The sequence below is a fragment of the Myotis brandtii genome, unplaced genomic scaffold (genome assembly GCF_000412655.1).
Source record: "Myotis brandtii unplaced genomic scaffold, ASM41265v1 scaffold431, whole genome shotgun sequence".
Taxonomy (NCBI): domain Eukaryota; kingdom Metazoa; phylum Chordata; class Mammalia; order Chiroptera; family Vespertilionidae; genus Myotis; species Myotis brandtii.
Window position 1 is genome coordinate 1,473,572 of NW_005366486.1, and position 19,483 is coordinate 1,493,054.

Below are 19,483 nucleotides of genomic sequence, written 5' to 3' on the forward strand. Positions count from 1 at the left end.
GAAAAGGATTCAGACTGGTTTTCAAAGCTTTTGGAAATTGTTCAAAATATCTGCTGTGCCTTCCTTTATAGCCCTACCCCATTGATGGCAGGCTTGGCCACGTGACTTGCGTTAGCAAATGAAACGTGAGCCGAAGTGATGCCTGCCCCGTTCACACAGGGCAGCTTTTGCACAGTTCCGAGTATTCTTCCCACAGCAGGACTGATCGTATCCCAGAGGGGCTGCTGCTCCAGCCTGGGCCGTGCCAGGAGCAGAGCTGCACACAACCCACAATGGAAACGAAATGTAGGTGAGAGGTAGCTTGTGGTATGATTGTGATGTGGAGAGCCCTTTATCCTGCAGCCCGACTCTGCAAGCCCGTACTTCACAATTTGCTTTTCTAACTCTATCTCGCACTGCTCCCTAGCACCTACTCCGCCTCCTGCCAAACTGGATGACTTGCTTTTCCTCACTCACAAATTTTTCAAACTCTATGCAGTTGTTTGCTTTCTGTTTCCTGCCTACCAACCACACCTCTCAAAATTGAACCTTAACCTTCAAAGTCCATCTCAAATGCCACTTCTGTGAAAGCCTTTCCTCACCCCTCGATGGTTAGGACACCCTTTCCTTTCAACCCTCTCTAATGGGCAACTACTGTAACTTGTTTATTTTTATTGTTTTTAAAAATACTTTTCTTATCATCGTCCCCCCAAAGATCATAAACTCCTTGAGATTACAAACTTATTCATGAATGTATTCACTGAAATACAAATACAGTGGGGCCTTGACTTATGAGTGTACCCACTAACGAGGTTTTTGAGATACCAGCTGTCTCTCAGCCGATTTTTTGCTTTGAGTTGACAGAGTAATTTGAGTTAATGAGCTCCTTAACGAGCTCCTTAACGAGCTCGGTCTCAGAACGAATTAAACTTGTAAGTCAAGGCCCCACTGTAGTAGGTATCCATACAAGTATTTATTGAATTGGAATAGATTTTTTTTTTGTTAATCCTCATGAGAATATCTTTTCCATTGATTTTTAAAGAGACTGGAAGGGAAGGAGAGAGGAGAGAGAGAGAGAGAGAGAGAGAGAGAGAGAGAGAGAGAGAGAGAGAAACATCTATGTGAGAGAGACACATCCATTGGTGCCTCCCACACATGCCCCAATCAGGGTGGGGGGATCAAACCTGCAACCCAGGTATGTGCCCTTGACCTGAATCAAACCCACAACCCTTCAGTGCATGGGCCAACACTCTAACCACTGAGCAACACCTGCCAGGGCTAAAGGTAGATTTTAAAGAATGCTTAACATCTCCTATGGAGGTGTGTGTTTGAATTCCACTCCTGACAGAAAAATAAAATAAAATAGAAATAATAAACAATGCTTAACATATTTGCTGAGGAAGCAAAATTAAGATGCAGGTAGAATTATTTTCAATAGCTAAGGTTCCTGCTGAACAAAATATAGCTGAAAGTTTAACCTATGTGAGTTGTAATCATATGTAAAAAACAAACACCACCCCTCCCCCCAGGTCCTGACCTTTATCCCTTTGTCTCCTTTACTAAGCTCAACAGATCTTACAGTAAAACTTCACCAAAGAAAACAATGTATTATATAAAGTTCTGGATTTCATAAAGTTATTGTTCCTGTTGGGAAGGCTGGAGGTGGGTGGGGGTAAGTGGGGAGGGGCGAGTGGGGCGTGGGAAGAGATTAACTAAAGAACCTATATGCATAACCCATGGCCACAGACAATAGGGTGTGAAGGCCTGGGGTGGGGGGGTGCGGGGAGGGCTAGAAGGGGCCACCTACCTCCTTTCCTGCCCTCTTCCAGCTTCCGTTAACCTAACGCCCTCTGAAACGTTTTGGCAATAATTGCAAAGCTTCTTCAGGTTCTTCTGAATCTAATTTTAAAGGAATAGGAGATATTTTTGAATTGTTTATCAGTCTCATGCTGTGTGATGTTTTACTACACCGCTGAAGGTGAAAGTACTTTGTATTTATTAGGGATGCAAAGTTGGTTGCCAGGGCACCCAAAATCAGCCATCTGTGCGGGGAAACATGTCATCCATTCAGCCCTGTCATTATCTCAGGAGAGGACACGTTTCTTCTATCCCAAACTCAAACTGATGCAAAAATACATGAAGATTCCTGATCTTTTGCCAGCCATTTGCCATCCTCAATATCAGCATTTTCTAAACCATATTTTGTGGAACAAAAGCATCTCTCTATATATGGATAAATGTTCAGCAAAAAAGCAAGGCCTTATTGGGGGATCAGTGATCAAATAAGTTTGAAGAAAACTGAAAATTGGACCTCATCCCCTTTGGGGAGTCATCATTTATATAGGATTTTAACATGACCACAGGACCGTAAAGTGAAACAGGAACATGTGAGCACGTTTCCCAGTTTATTTGACCATAGAATCAGCTTTTATTCCTATGTTTTATTTTGTTTTGTATTGGACACCCATTAAACTAACTGCATAGGACACTAGTATTCAGCAGGACTTGAAATGAGAAATAGTTTCAGACAGGTATACTTAAAAATGCATCTAAGGTAAAGTGTCAAGAAAAAGTTTAATGAGTTGAAAATTCACATTCACATAAGTACACCCAAGATGGAGTGGTTTCTCAACACTATCCAAGAACATAGGGCTAATACTACAGTTCTGAATTAAATGCACCCAAAAGGAGAGGTCTTGTAGCCATGCCCTACTTTAATTGTTGAAGTGCTTCAATGCACTTGGTTGAACTTCTGGGATTTTTTCAGGTCAAGGTCACTCTTCTTTTTCTCTCCATCACATTTACAGAACTTTCATAATTGATGTTGTTAAAGCACCTGATCACATTTTCACACTGCTCACTGAGTACCTTTCTTGTATTCTTTCTCTCCCTATGCTCACATAGTTTATATTCCCCTCATGGGCCTAACTATTTGCATTCTTTCCAGGTATTTGCCAGAAATGTTTCCTGGTAGTTCTAGGAAGTGATAGCTGCTCCCTCATTACAGCAATTTTAAAATGCACCCACCTGTTTTTAGGACTCGCCATCTTGATTAGGTTTCAGGTCTTCCTGGAATTCAAGACACTAAGAGATGGTGCAGTAGCTGGTCATTTAACAAAAGCATGTTACCTGCTATTTTCTGTTGAAGGTAGAGTGGCTTACCTATCAAGGCTTTTTCCTTACTATGAAAACAGTATCCACTGAATATTTTAAGTTTCCTCAACAGGTGATTTGGGTCAATGTGGCTAGATTTGATTGTGTTTCTTTTCAGTGCCAATTAAAACCAAAGACTGTGGTGTTCAGCGAGATTCAAATGGGGCTGCTCAAACAAGAGGAAGGCCTGTGTAGCCCAAAGGAGAAGATATTGCCACTTAAGAATGTCATGCTGAGGACCTCGCCAAGATTGTTGTACAGAAGGCGCGTGACTTTCCCTCCCCCTTGGGACACACCAAATACACAGCTACATATGAATCAATTCCTTGTGAGTGAAATCCGGAACTAGTTGAGTGACCCCTACACTCAATATGCCCTGCACGTTATTGTGGGAAGCCACCACTTTCCAATACTATCATGAGAGTGCACCAAGGAACACGGAAGGCTGATGGACCTTGAGTGTTACCAGGGCTGACACTAAGCACCGATTGTTCATGTAGAGATAGTGATGGCTCGAAGCAATTTCCTGACCTAATAGCCTCCAAGTAAATGTTTACTGGATCTTTACTGACCTTAGAGATGGTCTGTCTGCTTCTGTTTGCCATGCTTTACTGAGGGCAAGATGTGTATCTAAAACTGAATAAAAAGCAGATTAAGCCCAGGTCTCGGTGTGTCTCTTCAAGAAAGAGGCTCCACTGGCCCCCAATGCCTTCTAAATTCATGTTTCCTGTATAGCATTTTCATTTGTGCATCGGCCCCTCCTTCAGATCCTGAACCCCGCCTTGAAGGTTGCAGCACATTATGATTAAGAAAATACACCAAATGGGTAGGAAGGGCTGAGATACACTCTCGCCACAAACCCCACGCCCAACACAGCACCTTATAATCAGGAGGGAACCCCAAACTCCAAGCTTGCCCCTGGAGAGCAAAGCATTTGGACCACACATATAGTGCCCCGACTTTTACGGCTGCTATACAAGGGTCAGGCCCACAGTCCCCGACCTCTCACATCCAACAGGCCTCAGCATTCAGGAGTCTTACAGGAACATGCTAAACAAGGCAGCAATGTACAAAAATCAGGTGTGTTTCTAAACACTAACAATAAAATCCTGCAAATAAAAATTAGGAAAACAATTCCATTTACAATAGCATCAAAAAATCAAATATTTAGAAATAAATTTAACCAAAGAGGTGAATGACCTGTACACTAAAAACTATAAGATAGTGATTAAAGAAATTGAAAAAGACACAAATAAATTAAAATATATTCTGTATTCATGAATTGGAAGAATTAATTGTCCACACTACCCCAAATGATCTACTGACTCAATACAATTTCTATCAAAATTCCAATGGCATTCTTCTCAGAAATAGAAAGAAAAAAAAATCCTAAAATTCCTGTGGAACCACAAGAGACTCCAAATAGCCAAAGCAATCTTGAGCAAGAACAGCAAAGCTAGAGGCATCACATTTCCTGATTTCAAACAATATTACAAAGCTACAGTAATCAAAAGAGCATGTATCGGCATAAAAACACACACATAGATAATGAAACAGAAATAAATCCACACACATATGGTAAACTAATTTTTGGCAATGGTACCCAGAATACAGAATAGGGAAAGGATAGTCTTTTCCATCAGTGCTGTTGGGAAAACTGAACATCCACACGCAAAAGAATAAAATCCACCACTATCTTACAATACTCAAAAATTCAACTCTTGCCCTAACCGGTTTGGCTCAGTGGATAGAGCACCAGCCTGCGGACTCAAGGGTCCCAGGTTCAATTCCGGTTGAGGGCATGTACCTTGGTTGCAGACACATACCCAGTAGGGAGTGTGTAGGAGGCAGCTGATCTGTTTCTCTCTCATCAATGTTTCCAACTCTCTATCCCTCTCCCTTCCTCTCTGTAAAAAATCAAAATATATTTTTAAAAAATTTCAACTCAAAATCAATTAAGGACTTGAACATAAGACCTGAAACTGCAAAACACTAAAAGAAAACATGGGAATTGAAATGGGCCTAGACAATGACTTTTTGGTTTGACCCCAAAAGCAAAAACAAACAAGTGGGACTACATCAGACTAAAAAGCTTCTGCACAGCAAAGGAAACCTTAACAAAATATAAGGACATCTGAGAAAATGTGTGCAAACCATATATCCAATTAGAAGTTAATATCCAAAATACATAAGGAACTAATACAATTCAACAGTAAAAACAAAACAAAAACAAATAACCCGATTTAAATACAGGCAAAGGACCTGAACAAACATTTTTCCAAAAGAGATGTATAAATGGGTATATGAAAGATGTTCACCATCACTAATCATCAGGGAAATGCAAATTGAAACCACAATGAATTTTCCCCTCACACCTGTTAGGATGACTATTACTGAAAAGACAGAAGATAAACGCTGATGGTGTGGCCCCGTGGTTGACAACCTATGAACCAGGAAGTCGAGGTTCCATTCCCAGTCAGGGCACATGCCTGGGTTTTGGGCTCAATCCCCAGTGTGGGGCATGCAGGAGGCAGCCGATCAGTGATTCTCTCTCATCATTGATGTTTCTCTCTCCCTCTCCCTTCCTCTCTGAAATCAATAAAAATATATATATTTTTTTTAAAGATAAAAGCTGGTGAGTATGTGTAGAGAAGACCTTTGGTGGGAATGTAAACTGATATAGCCACTATGAAAAACAGTAAGGAGGTTTCTCAAGAAATTATACTGTATAATTACCATATAAATCAGCAATGTCACTTCTGGATATATATCTAGAGAAATAAAATCACTACTTCAAAGAGATATCTGTACTCCCATATTCATTGCAACATTATTTGCAATAGCCAATGTATGAAAGCAACTTAAATGTCTGCTGATGGATGAATGAAGATGTGTGTGTGTGTGTGTGTGTGTGTGTGTGTGTGTGTGTGTGTGTATTATTCACACTTAAAAAGGAAGGCAGTCCTGCCATTTGTGACATAGATGAACCTAAAGAGCATTATGCTAAGTGAAATAAACCAGACAGAAGAAAGAAAATTACTGTATGCTCTCACTTATATGTGGGAAATAAAAATAAAGTCAAACTCATAGAAATAGAGAATTAAGGGCTGGGAAGTGGGGGAAATAAGTAGAAATTGGTAAGAGGTACAGACTTTCATTTATAAAATGAATAAGTTCTAAGGATCTAAAGTATAGCATGGTGAGTATAGTTGATAATACTTTATTGTATAATTGAAATTTGTTGAGAGTAGATCTTAAAAGTTCTCACACACAGAAAGGGTTAGTGTGTGAGGTGATGGTCATGTTAATTCATTTGATGGTGAGAATCCTTTCACAATGAATACAAATATCAAATCACCACATTGTACAAGTTAAATGTTACAATTTATTTCTTCAATTATACCTCAATAGAGCTGAAAAATAAAAATACTTATTTGTTAATTCTTATTTCTTGCTAATAACTGGTTTATGGCCTTAGGAAGGAAAATTTGGGTCAACAATCTAGTGGCTAATTGGTATGAATAATCTGGTTCCTCGCTTAACCTCCATGAAGAACCCTAGCATTCCACTTCAGGGGGAAAATGAATACCAGGTAAGACTCAGCATCCTGAGCAAGAGCCCCCAGCCTGTTGGCCAGAAATTGTCCTTTAAGCAAGCATATGGGTCTAGTGCAAAGAACAAGCGATTGGAGTCCAGAAAGGGTGAAATTTGTCAGGCCGAGCTGTCAGAAACAGGTATACTAGGGTGGTCAGATGGTCATATAACTTTTTATCTAAACTATGACAGTTTTGAGTGAAAGGAGGCACTATTAATAATTATACTAGGAAGCAGATGTAAACTGGGACTGTCCTTAACAAACTGGGACACATGGTCACCCTAATTCTGTCACTAGATAGTCTGTAGAGATGCTTCCAGTGGTAAAACAGTGATCCTATAATTTGTGAACTGGTCTACACTTTTTTTCTCTAAAGGTGAGGGATGACGTAAGATTAAGCGACTTTTCTAAGTAATTAGGTAGATGAAGTTCTAAATAGAGTAAAGTTTTGAGAACACTAATTCCTTAAGGTTTTATTTTCTATCTTTCATGAGTCATTTAAGAAATTGCTTCCTCTTTCCCAACACTTCCATGACTGTAGTATCCTGAATGCTTTAGCTCTTCCTGTCAGGCACTACACATTCTTTTCATGTTTGATTTTTAAAAAGCAATACTGTTTCTCACATTTCCCACTAGCCCTGTTTGGGGGAGAGAAGGAAAAAGGAAAGGAGGGAGTGGGAAGTAGTAGAGGAGGGATGTGAACTAGAAATGGAAGTCCAGTGCAGGCATTTCCTCCAAATCCTCTTTCTGGAGTGGACTTGAGACAAAGCCAATCTTGCTTCCAGAGTATTTCTTGTACTGTCATCTTCATCTGTTGATTCTATTCCTTAAGGATATGCGTTCTCTACACAACCTGGCCTCCCAGTGCAAGCCAGCTCCTCAGTGCTGGGCCAGGTCTGGGCCTGTGGACTCTGGCTCCCTGACACCTACAGGCCACACTTCCCAAGCCCCTGGGGCCTCTGGCTTCCAGTCAGGTGCTGCCAACCGGAGTCAATGACAGAAGGAAGAGAAGCCAGAGTACTGCTTTGCCATCAGCTGCCTCACCTCTAAGACCCTGCTCTCCTCTGCTACAGTTCGGCTTCCTTTGCGTGACCCTGGCCTTGAGCTTTGCCCCACTTCCTTCCTTTGTCCAATTAGCATCGGGATAGTACTGGCTTCCTGCTGTTACTAATTTCTGAGTGACCTCAGTCTTTTGCCTGTCCTCTCAGCTCTTTTAACGCTGAGCAATCAATTGTTTTAAATTCCGTTTAAAATCCTCAAGTAGTTTTTCTTTTCTTGGTAGAACCCTGACTGCTACAATACTCAGTAAAAGAGTGAGCTATTCCAACTTAGAGGAAAACTCATTGGAGTGGCCTTATCACAAAATGGAATATGGATCTCCTCCAGGAAACCTTCCCAAGAATACATTATTCCAGAACTTCAGCTTTTACGTTGGCTTTAGACTTTAACATGTGGAAGATGCAACTCACTGAGCATGTTTGGTCTCTCAAAGCTGACCATGTTGTTCACAGGAAGATCTAACTTATCAGATACCTGAGATACATCTTAGACATCGAGGCATGAAAGAATGAGTGGAAATGTTTTAATAAAGAAAACTAGAAATCAAATACTGGCTTGTACAAAGATGGATCTTGGCTTGTGTATTTTTACTGAGATTAGGAAATACTATAATAGAATATGCAAATGATTTTACACAAACAATGCATTAAAATATATCATGCATATTTTACATTAGGTTCTTCATAGTATAAATTTCCCGGATTACATAGTATATGAATAAGCCGTTTCAAATTGCCTCCAAAAATGGGATTGTTTTGACCCCAAATTATAACAGAATTAGTAACATTAGCAGAAATTAAAATTAATTTCATGTTTAAATTTTAAATACTCCACCAACTGAAATATTTTTTATTAAACAGATGGAGGAATAAAATTATCAGATTTAGTAACAAACTTTAGGTAAAAATCTGCATTAAATTATCCACACCAAGGAGACTATATCTAAGACTGTTTCCTTAATTTATCATAAATATTTCATCTTTCCCTTACCTCTGGCCTTCTGGGTCTGGTAGTGGAGCTTTTATATAAAATGATTTCTATACTATTCCTTCCCTGAGTGTTTGCACACAGGGCTGATTACTCAACATAGACCCATCAGATAAAGTTTCAATGCTGCAACTTGGTCAGAACGATGCCCTCTCATTTTATGTAAACACTAGAGGCCTGGTACATGAATTTGTGTAGGGGGTCCCTTGGCCTGGCCAGCGATGGGGGCCGATTGGGGCCAGTCAGCTGCAGGGGAGGGACTGCGGGAGGTTGGCTGGCTGGCCTGATTGGGAAGTTGGCCAGCCGCAGGAGGTTGGCTGTGGGAGCGCACTGACCACCAGGGGCAGCTCCTGCATTAAGTGTCTTCCCTCTGGTGGTCAGTGCGCATCATAGCTACCGGCTGGTTGTCCGGTTGTTTGGTCCTAACGGTCACTTAGGCTTTTATATATATAGATACAAATCACAGTATGCTGATATTAGACAAATTCAGCTTTAATTCACTAGCCAAAGGAGATTAAGAATATACTATAAAATGTTAATATAGGAAATATCTCAGTACAAAAACTATGAAACACTGTATTATAAATTTTTGTACAGATGCATGAGGCTAATACCATAAAAAGAAGGAAATGTGGGTCTAACTATTGTAACTCTAAAAAGGTACCTCAGTTATCTAAATGGAAGTTTGGATACTTAAACATTACAATAGAACTTCAAATTCTGTAAACTGAAACGCTCATATATGTCATGTCATTGTTAAAAATCCAGCACACAATATGTTAGCTATATAAGTTAAATTTGCAGATATCACAGATAATATTCATCTGTTATTTCTGTGAATTTTTCCTAAAATAGTATTTAGTAATAAAGAATATCTCAAAAGCAGAGAGAAATGAAACAGGATTACAACTGGAAATACTTAAAATAACATTTTATTTATTTGCTGGTATGATTATGAAAAAAAAAACGCATTTCTAATTAATTCCTAGTTTATTGCCTTTAAATTGTGTTTCTTCAACCAGCACACAGAGAATTTGTGCTAGACCTGACCACAGTGCATTATGAAAAACCTTGGCTTCCACTGAAGTCATATTCTGCAACCCCAAATTGGGCTCTGCATGACTGATTGCAAAGGGAGCATTAACATTCTTCCTGAAACAAGCCTCACACCTTTGAGAATATCCATATTTAACCTATAAGTTCACATCTATAGCAACAATGAACTTTATTCATCAGCTTTCAGAGGGGAAATTGGTTTACTCTATAATTAAGTCAGGCTGATAGAAGCCAATATTTCAATTTTTTAAAAAAATCAAAATTTACTTAAAAGAATAAAAATGGGTGCATTACATACATCTAAATAGCCTTTCTAAGCTCCAAAAAGCATTCATCTAAGAAATTCCAAGGCTGCCTTTTCTTTCAGTTTTGTTTTAGTAGAGATTCTAATGTTCAGTAACAGAAAGTCTTTGAGAAAACAGCAAACTTCCTTCAGTCAAGGGCATAATTCGAAGCATTATATAATAATGAGATTTAAATTATGTAAGGGAAGAAAGGAAGACTGCAACGAGGTATTAGAATCTCTCTCTGTATCTTTAGATTCAGAAAAACATAAACATGAGCCAACACTGCTCAAAGAGGATGCAATCTCCCCAGCATTTCCAGAGGCCTGCCAGGTGGCTATGATCCTAGGGCTTGACGCCTACATTTCTGGGGAATCACAGAGTGAAAGTACTCCATCACAACTTTATCTCGAGAAGATGAACCCTTAACTACAAAGGTGCAGGAAGTCGTCCTCAGTGCTGCTCACTCTAGGTACAGTAACCAAATACAAAATCAGTCAGATAAATAAAACATGAGAGGAAAAACAATAGGTGGGCAAGCAAACAGCAGTAATTCTTACTTCAGTTAAGCAATTTAATGGTGCTTCCTTCTACAGTTGTTCTTCGATAATAAAACAGCTGAGCAGCTGCCTACAAGAAGTCCTCCTCAAGATCTATCCAGCACGTTAAAGAAGGCTTAATACTCCCCGAATCCTGAGTGAGAACACACGATCTGTAAGATGTGAACATAGGCCACATGAAGAACCAAAAGTTCTAAGTTCAACCTCTTTTCCTACCTAAATAAATTAAAATTTAAATGTCACTTCCAGTTTCAACTACTTACCCTCTAAACTGCTGAAGGTATTGGTGAACTGTCAAACAGCAAAAACAAAAAGCAGAGGTGGCTAGATAATAAACTTCAACCAAAATTAGTCTTTGAGTGATTGAAATGTTACTTCAATAAGTTCTTTTTAGGAGAAAATTCCTTAGAAGTCCCCACTCTTTACATGCCTTAACCTTGTGTAAAGCTAACAAAATCAGTATTACTTTTAGCTTAACAAGAATTATTGGTGGTACCAAATAGGAAAGCAGTCATCTGTTTTTAAAATGTGATATCATACACAATCTTAAATTAATATGAGTTCTCAGAACAGGCAGAAAGAGGGTTAAACTTCATTATAGACTCATGGTAACACTAAAGCACTTTTAAGAACAGAGTGGATCCAGAGACATGGAAGCATGGAACAGACTGAAAAATCTCAGAGGGAAGGTGTGGGAAGGTGGGTGGTTGGGAGTGACCAACCAAAGAACTTGTACGAATATATGCATAACCCATGGATACAGATAATAGGGTGGTGAAGGCCTGAGGAGGGGTGGGATTGGGGAAAAAGGGGACATATGTAGTATGTTCAACAATAAAGATTTTTTAAAAAGAATGTGAATAACACAAACTGAAGCTAAACATAGCAAAGGGAATTTTTTAAATATTGGTAAGAAATTTTGCAGAGTAATGAACTTGAAAAGCCTGGATGAATCCTGAGACATACGTTCATTCCCAATGTCTACAGTGACGAGAATCCAGGAACAGTTGCACAATATGGATATATAAGACCTAAGTATAGGAGTTAAAATTAGGAGTATTTTATAATTAATTTAAACTTGGTAGATTCATTTTAAATGTAATTTAGTAAGAATTTCTTCTTGCCTTCCTTCTTTGGTATTTTATCCATTAAAAAGTTATTTTTAAAAAAACCTAGAATTATATAAAGAAGAGGCATCCAGTTCCATAGTAATGTGGCACATTTTTATGTGAAAAAAAAAATCAGAAACCAACTGATAGATCTATAATACACACATATATATAAACACTTTATTTTCATAATACTCTTTTATCACTTCAATTTAAGTCATTCCATTATGAAAATGTCTTAATTGAAGAGAGAATATTTCTTCAAAACTCTAAATTAAGCAGAGCTTTATCAATTAAATTTACAGCAATACAGGCTTTAGAAATACATGATTCTTCATTTTACAATATTTCCCCTTTAAAAATTTGTCATGGTTTGTCACAGATTTAAAATACAAGGCACCTAATGCTATGAAAGGATACAACAGTATATGTAGTGTAAGTGAACCAGATCTTTTCTCAAATATTCTTTCTGAAGTCTAACCAAATTTGTGTAAATATACTTGTCACATAAATTAAACATTTTTGTGTTAATTTGCAATATTCTACAAAACTCAGAAATATAATCTGTACCTATTATAGGCAGCTTCATTTAGCATTTTACCTATACAAACACTGATCTACATACTAAACAATTTCTTGAAAACATTTTCATAATACAGTCCAGCATTTAACAAATAATAGGTGAAGATAAAATCTCCAAACATTAGGATTTTATCCCTTGATTAGTTCAGATTATTTCATCAGCTGAATTCCTTGAGATGTGTAAGGCAGGTGGTCCTTTAGACAGACTGTGGACTGAAACTTCCTATAACTGTAGTGATGTGTACACAGCTATATAGCAAAGAACTTCATTATAAAAATGAAGAACACCAATATGAGGAAAATATATTTTAGAGTTCCAAAGAACTGAAAATGTTATTTTTCAGACTAGGCACTGAAACATTTTTCTCCAAAACCTTGCCAGAGATTGTCTCTTCGCTATATAATGTTCCTTGTCAAGCTGAAAATAAAAGCAAACACAAAATCATTAGATAACAGCTATCATAGCTTTAATTTTCTATAGTTTATATTTTAAAAAGCAAATTCTCTTAACATTGAAATATACATCAAACACAATCTATGTAGTATATATAACTGGATATATAAACTTGAGGTGAGTCCTGGGAACACATGTAATTGAGTTCTAGAGCAGTGTCAAAGGCTGACACCCAACACTACTTAAAGATCATGTAATAAGTTTAATCATGGTGTATTCCACCATTACCCGCATTGGGACAGACTCCTGCCCAACCTGTCCTACTTTATTGCTTTATTGTAGCCCATTTTCTTTTGTCTTCACTATCTCCCCTTTATCCAGATCTCACTTCCATAAATATTGAAACTTAAGTGTGAGTACGGGGATAATGCACAGCATACTAGGGAGGGAAAATGTATGTCATAGCAATAAAAAGCTTTAAAGAATAACTACATGTATTTTTTTTAATTTAAAGATAGCAAATAAACACATATTAGTTCCACTCTGTCCCTAAAAATCTCAGTAAAAAGACAATAAAGGGACTTTTTAAAAGGAATAAACCATGTGGACAAAGAGAAGAGCAGAGACAAGAAAATAGTGGCTAACTCTTAGCTAGCAGTAGAGAAATTGACCAGCTATCTCTCTAAAATGAAGACACGACTAAAAACAAGCAGACTGGTGCAAATTTTATAGAAAAAGCAGTTAGAAAACCAGATGCCCTCCTTTTATTTTTCACAGTTGGTGCCTCCCAGAAGAGGCTTATTCCTAAAAGAAAAAGTAGTAACAGAGGGTCTCTGGATTGGGGAAATGCCAAGCACAATCCTATATGGCTCAGATAAAAGCAACATTTGTATAGTCATAACAATGTAAAAGTTGACTATAGATCTACACAAAATTATGCAATAATGATACTGGGTTGATAAGAAGGAAGGAGTGATATAGGGTTGGCAAATAGGCAAGTGGGGTGAGAACAGAGGAGGGAGGCACTTGAAAGTAAACCATCCTCATTTACCATAGTGGGAAAATCAACTGAATATGCCTAAAACCGAGAAAGCAAGAAACAGAAGTATAGGCATGGTACTTTAGAGCGCCAGGGAGGAAAATACCAAAGACTCCACTAAGAGTTTAAAGTGATTCCTGAGAATGGGAAAAGAGTGAACACAGGATAGATAGTGCAGAGCAGGGAGAGCTCCTTTGTATAAGATGTCATGTAGAACTCGAACCCTTTTGAACTACGGGCATGTATAACCATCATAACAAAAGGAAAATGACCAATCACAGAAAAACACAAAACCAAGACAATTAGTTTGTATATGAATTTACCATGAGGAATTTACTTAAGTTTCAAGGTCCATGTGATTACAAGGAGTTGACAAGAGTTTCTCGATGTTCTATGTGAGGAGGGGAACCCCCAGTTGCAATTAGGACACATTTCAATCTCAGCTGCCTAAAGTTATCTCAGAAAAAAAGAGCCTGCATGCCCAGAATTTCAGTAACTTATTAGGATCTCTCATTCTAAATAAATAATCACTTTTGTACCTGACAAAGACATATGTCAGATATACTTTAAACATTCATTCAGCAAAATATAAAATGTAATGTACTTTTTCATTCATATAAGAAATATGAAAGATAATATTTCTTAAAATTTTTAAAAACTGGGGAAATGTTCTTCAAACATCGTTAAATGAAAAAGCAGTCAGAGAATCAGGATATATAGTGGGCCAGTTATAGTAACACATGCATAACGAAAAGACTGAATACATATCCAAGTATTGCATTTTTTCTGAATGTTATACTTAGAGAAAAAACATGTTTCTAAAGTAGATCATAAGTAAAATGATGATGGTGGATACGAATAAAAGTAATAGTTAAAACTTGGAATCACTTAGTTTGAGTCAGGCACTAATATTGTATGTACTTTAAACTTATGAAGTTTAAACTTATGTTTAATACTCCCTTAATAATGAGGGAATTTCTATTACAACCCCATTTCCACAAATAAGAAAACTGAGGCACAGAGAGGTTAGGAACCTTGTTTAAGGTCACAGAGCTAGTACATGGTGAAGCTGGAAATGAAACCCAGGCAGTTTGACTCCATTAGCCTCTTGGTTGTATAGCCTCTCAAACAACTAATTACAGAAATTCAATTTTGTATATAAGCAATACAAGAATTAGAATTAGTCAACACTAAGGCCAGCTAACATACAAACCTGGACGACTGACAACAGCTAGCTAGCTCCATCCTCCTGAGCAACACTGTGCATAGGAATAAGACTCTCACACTGTTCACTGTCTTCTGAAACCCTTTAAAAAAAGGCAACAGTTAAGGAAAGCTTTAGAGCTAAAAGGAACCCTTAAAAATGATCCATACAGATGGCTGAAGCTGTGTGGTCAGAACTAAGACTAGGGCAAAATTTCTCAACAACTTGTCTCAAGTTCTTTCTATAATAGAATATGAAAGCTTTCTCTGTTTAAAAAAATTGAAAAAATCTTGAGGCAATGTTATCATATTTTATTAAAACCAGTAAGAGTTCTCTACATTTAAATGTGTTATAGCAAAACAGTAAGAACTTTAGTTTTACCTGTAAATCAAAACATTTTTTAAAAGTAGTTGTAAAGAAACTATCTTATAACCTAAGGGTCTGAACAAATTATTTTAATTTTGCCTGGCATAGTATATATATAATTATAATCTTTCAATAATTCACAAAATCTCTAAAATTTAGGCCAGCATGATATGATTCCCATTTTATTTAGCAAACATTATTTGTTTAAAAATTATATTGTAGCTGAATCTACCTCTGAATTCGATGTTTTCTGCATATAAAGGCAAAAATTCTTCTGATTCCCACCATCACAGGATCCCAATTATTATAATGGCATAGGAGAGTTACAATAAAAAATGAAAAAAATACAGGGATAGCGCCTGCAAAAAATAACCAAGAAAACTGCACCTAAAAATAAAAGGTAGAAAAAAAACACAATCATTATTATGAAGACAATTTTCCCCTTTAATGTAAGTTTCCCATTTATGAAAAGTTACGGGAATAAGTTAAAAAGCCAAGAAAATACTAGTAATACTAAGTACTGACAATACATTCGTAAGTATATTGTTATTTAAAAGGATTCAGGACTTCAACATCTTAACCACTTGCTTAAATTACCAACAAAAATATTTCTCACTTGGGAAACAGCCTAAAGGAAAGCCAGAAAGGCATGCTTTTCACTTATTAGGCACAGTATGGCTGAGAACAGAATTATGAAACTCTAAGCTTTTGTCTTACGGATCACGTTGCCCATTTCCCCTTCACTGATTACTATTTATCTCAAGTTGATCCTGCCCTTCAGTTTCTGAAGTCATCTTAAAAACCCAAATTTTAAAAAAGTATGTTATGGTCTAGTTGTGATATGTTGTGTTGTTACAGTTCTTAAGACAGTATTAAAAACAGATTAAACTCTTCAACTTCTATAAACCTTTTATTAACAATTGGCAACAAATTTTAATCCTGATGCTTAAAATGAGCTTGATTATCTAGTAACAAAAACATTTCAAAAGTAAAATAAAGACTACAAATAGGAATGTGACAAATGTGAGCCAGAGAAGACGAGCAGCAAGCTAAGCCTCAGTGGTGCAGAGCCCTCAGCCATCAAGTCAGACCCTCCAACCCATCATTTTATGAGGGTTGTCAAGAAATCTAAAAATAATGAGATGCCATAAAGTTACAAAAAAAAAAATCATTCTTCTCTTTCAGTTTACCTTTACCACCTAGATTCAACTAAGAACTCCCTCTGGTGGGAAACATATACTATTTCACTTCATACCACCATTAGACAGAGCAAAGGGGTTTTGTGAGAATGATGTTTTTTATGAGGGACTCACAATGTATAACACATGAACAATAACTGACAATTTAACATGCACATCCTGAGTGCATGGTACAACCCACAGGCTGAGTCAGCCTAAGAATGCCAGGGAAGATCAGTCAGAGAAAATAAAAAGCCTTCATGCTGTTATCAAATTATTGGTATAACAAAATCTTAGAACATTTTCTAATCTAGAAAAGCCACAATGAACTTAAATGACTCACGACCAGAAAAACTTATGAATAATGAGAGCTAAAATGTAGATCTAGTTGATAGAATGATTTCATGAATATTCAACTAAAAACCCTATAACTGAATTAAAGCAAACTTTATAAAGGTAGGTAAAACCCTAAATGACTTTTAAAGGAAAGTTCACTTTTAACAATGCAGGTGCATGTTGCCACACTATAAAACTTACTACTGGATTTCCAAGAAGCTAAGAAGATAATTTTTAAATATGAAGACACCTATTAACAAAGAAAATTGCCCATATAAAAAATATATAATTCCTAAATATATCTGAAAATAAATCTAAGTATACTAGTAATCAGATATAGTTCCTATTATATAACATGTCAATTATAAATAAGTTCAAATAATATTTTTAAGCACAAATATTGTTAATAAATGCTAAAATTTCAGAAAGTATATATAAACATGACTGGCTAACAGAATCAAAAATTCCCATGCACGTACATTTCTCCCATAATGCTTTTCTAGTATAACTCTGGGGCCTACCCTGTGACTTTTTCCAGAAGGCATCTCCCAACCTTCAATTTCCACCAAAGACTCAGCCTATTCATTTAAATGGTTGCCTAATAATATATGTGAAGACAATCCAGAAAAGACCACTTGGATATGTTTTTCTAATCAATGACATATCTGTATAATAAAAGCCTAAGTGACCGTTAAGGCCAAACGACCAGAATGACCAGTTGCTATGATACACAATGACCACCAGGGGACAGACACTCAATGCGGGAGCTGCCCCCTGGTGGTCAGTGCACTCCCACAGGGGGAGCGCTGCTCAGCTAGAAGCTGGACTCACAGCTGGCGAGTGCAGAGGTCGTGGCGGGAGCCTCTCCCACCTCCGCTGCAGGGGTCGGTAAGGAGTGAGGGGTCCTGGACTGCGAGAGGAATGTCTGACTGTCAGCTCAAATTTTTAAAAAGTATGTTATGGTCTAGTTGTGATGTTATTACAGTTCTGTCGGGGGTGGGGAGGGTTGGACCTAAGCCGGTAGGTGAACATCCCCCAAGGGGTCTCAGACTGTGAGAGGGCAGCAGGCCGGGCTGAGGGACACCCCCCCCCCCCCCCCCCCCCCCGTGCATGAATTTCATGCACCAGGCCTCTAGTACAGTGATTCTCAACCTTCCTAATACCGCGACCCTTTAATTTGCTACTTCATAACTGTAATTTTGCTACTGTTATGAATCATAATGTAAATATCTGATATGCAGGATGTATTTAGGCAACCCCTGTGAAAGGGTCGTTCAACCCCCAAAGGGGTCGAGACCCACAGGTTGAGAACTGCTGCTCTAGTATATATACACGTACATGTACACATACACATACACACACACACACACACACACACACACACACACACACACACACACATTTTCTCTTGTTTTACCGTCATCTTAAAGTATTTGGTTAAACAAATTATAAAATCATTTAATAAAATGAGATCCCCTGTGACATTTCTTTTTTTTAAATTCCCTAAAATTAACCTTCAATTTTATTTTTCAAATGTACAAAAGCTGATGTTTTCAAAATATCGGAACATTAAAGTTCAATTACACAGTGGTCTACCAAAATCCTTACTTCCCCAATGTCACTGTAACAATTTTGGTTCATATTCAAGATTATGACCCTGAGATGTAAAGGACCTGGATATTATTTAAATCTATAAAGAGAATCTAATATGTGTAACTTTAGTATTATATATATTTTATAATTTTGACATTCTTTGAAAATGCATGCTATGTAAGATAATTAATTCTCAATTAAGGAGATTCCCATTTTTAACCATGACAAGTAAGAATTTACTAAACCACAAAACCATGTTAAATATCAGTATAGTTTTTTTTTAAATAAAGAAGATAGATATCATTAAGAGTATTCTGACTTTATCCTAAAAAGTGCAAAAAGATCTAAAGAAAATTAGCTTTCAAAATCTGATTATAAGTTCTTCACATTATGCCTTTGGGCTTTCAAGTATTTCCTCTTCCAATTATATTAAAACAAATACTTAAAAGCTTACAAATACTGAACTGAGTGGTCCATGCTACATTACATCTTTTAGCATTAGCCAATGGCACATCTCTTTTCTCCTTGTTAACCCTTAGGAGCACTAAAGAAACTCCTCCCTTCAGGCTGTTGGGAGAGACGCAGATTCTCTTTTCTGCAATACTGCCAATATTTATCACAAGATTCCCGTATCCAGACCAGGACTTCATAGAAGAGGGAGGAGGCCCCTGCCCTGCTGAGTTCAGAAAGAAATGAACATTTGCTGAGAAGCAACACTGCTCATATACCTCACAGATTTATAGTAGTATTATCAGTGTTAAGGATTTTATCTTAGAAATCAAAACACTACTACTTAAATGATGACTTAACAAAGAGCATATGGAATATATCTACTCTTAGATGGAAAGCTACATATAAAGATACTACTCTTAAGATAAAAAATTGAAAAGCTAAAAATTCAAGATATTATCCATTTCTTTCAGCATTTTTTTTTTAATTCTCACCTGAGGATATTTTTACATTAATTTTTTTTTTTTTTTTTTTTTTTTAAAAAAGGGGAAAGGGGAAA

The 19,483-nt window shown here is 37.2% G+C and overlaps 1 protein-coding gene across 4 annotated transcripts in view; it reads right to left on the minus strand.

Moving 5' to 3' along the window:
• Positions 1 to 11,926: 11,926 nt before the first annotated feature.
• Positions 11,927 to 19,483, minus strand: part of SLC35F5 (solute carrier family 35, member F5) — a 42,428-nt gene continuing 34,871 nt past the window's right edge. For 3 of the 4 annotated variants that reach the window (XM_014546141.1, XM_014546138.1, XM_014546140.1), the window contains 3 exons: positions 15,600 to 15,754; positions 15,011 to 15,104; positions 11,927 to 12,782 (listed from right to left, as the gene is read on the minus strand). In XM_014546141.1, coding sequence (XP_014401627.1) covers positions 15,029 to 15,104; positions 15,600 to 15,754 — 231 coding nt within the window. In that variant the 3' untranslated portion in view covers positions 11,927 to 12,782; positions 15,011 to 15,028. The remainder of the gene's footprint in view (positions 12,783 to 15,010; positions 15,105 to 15,599; positions 15,755 to 19,483) is intronic. The other variant, XM_014546139.1, reaches the window with a different exon arrangement.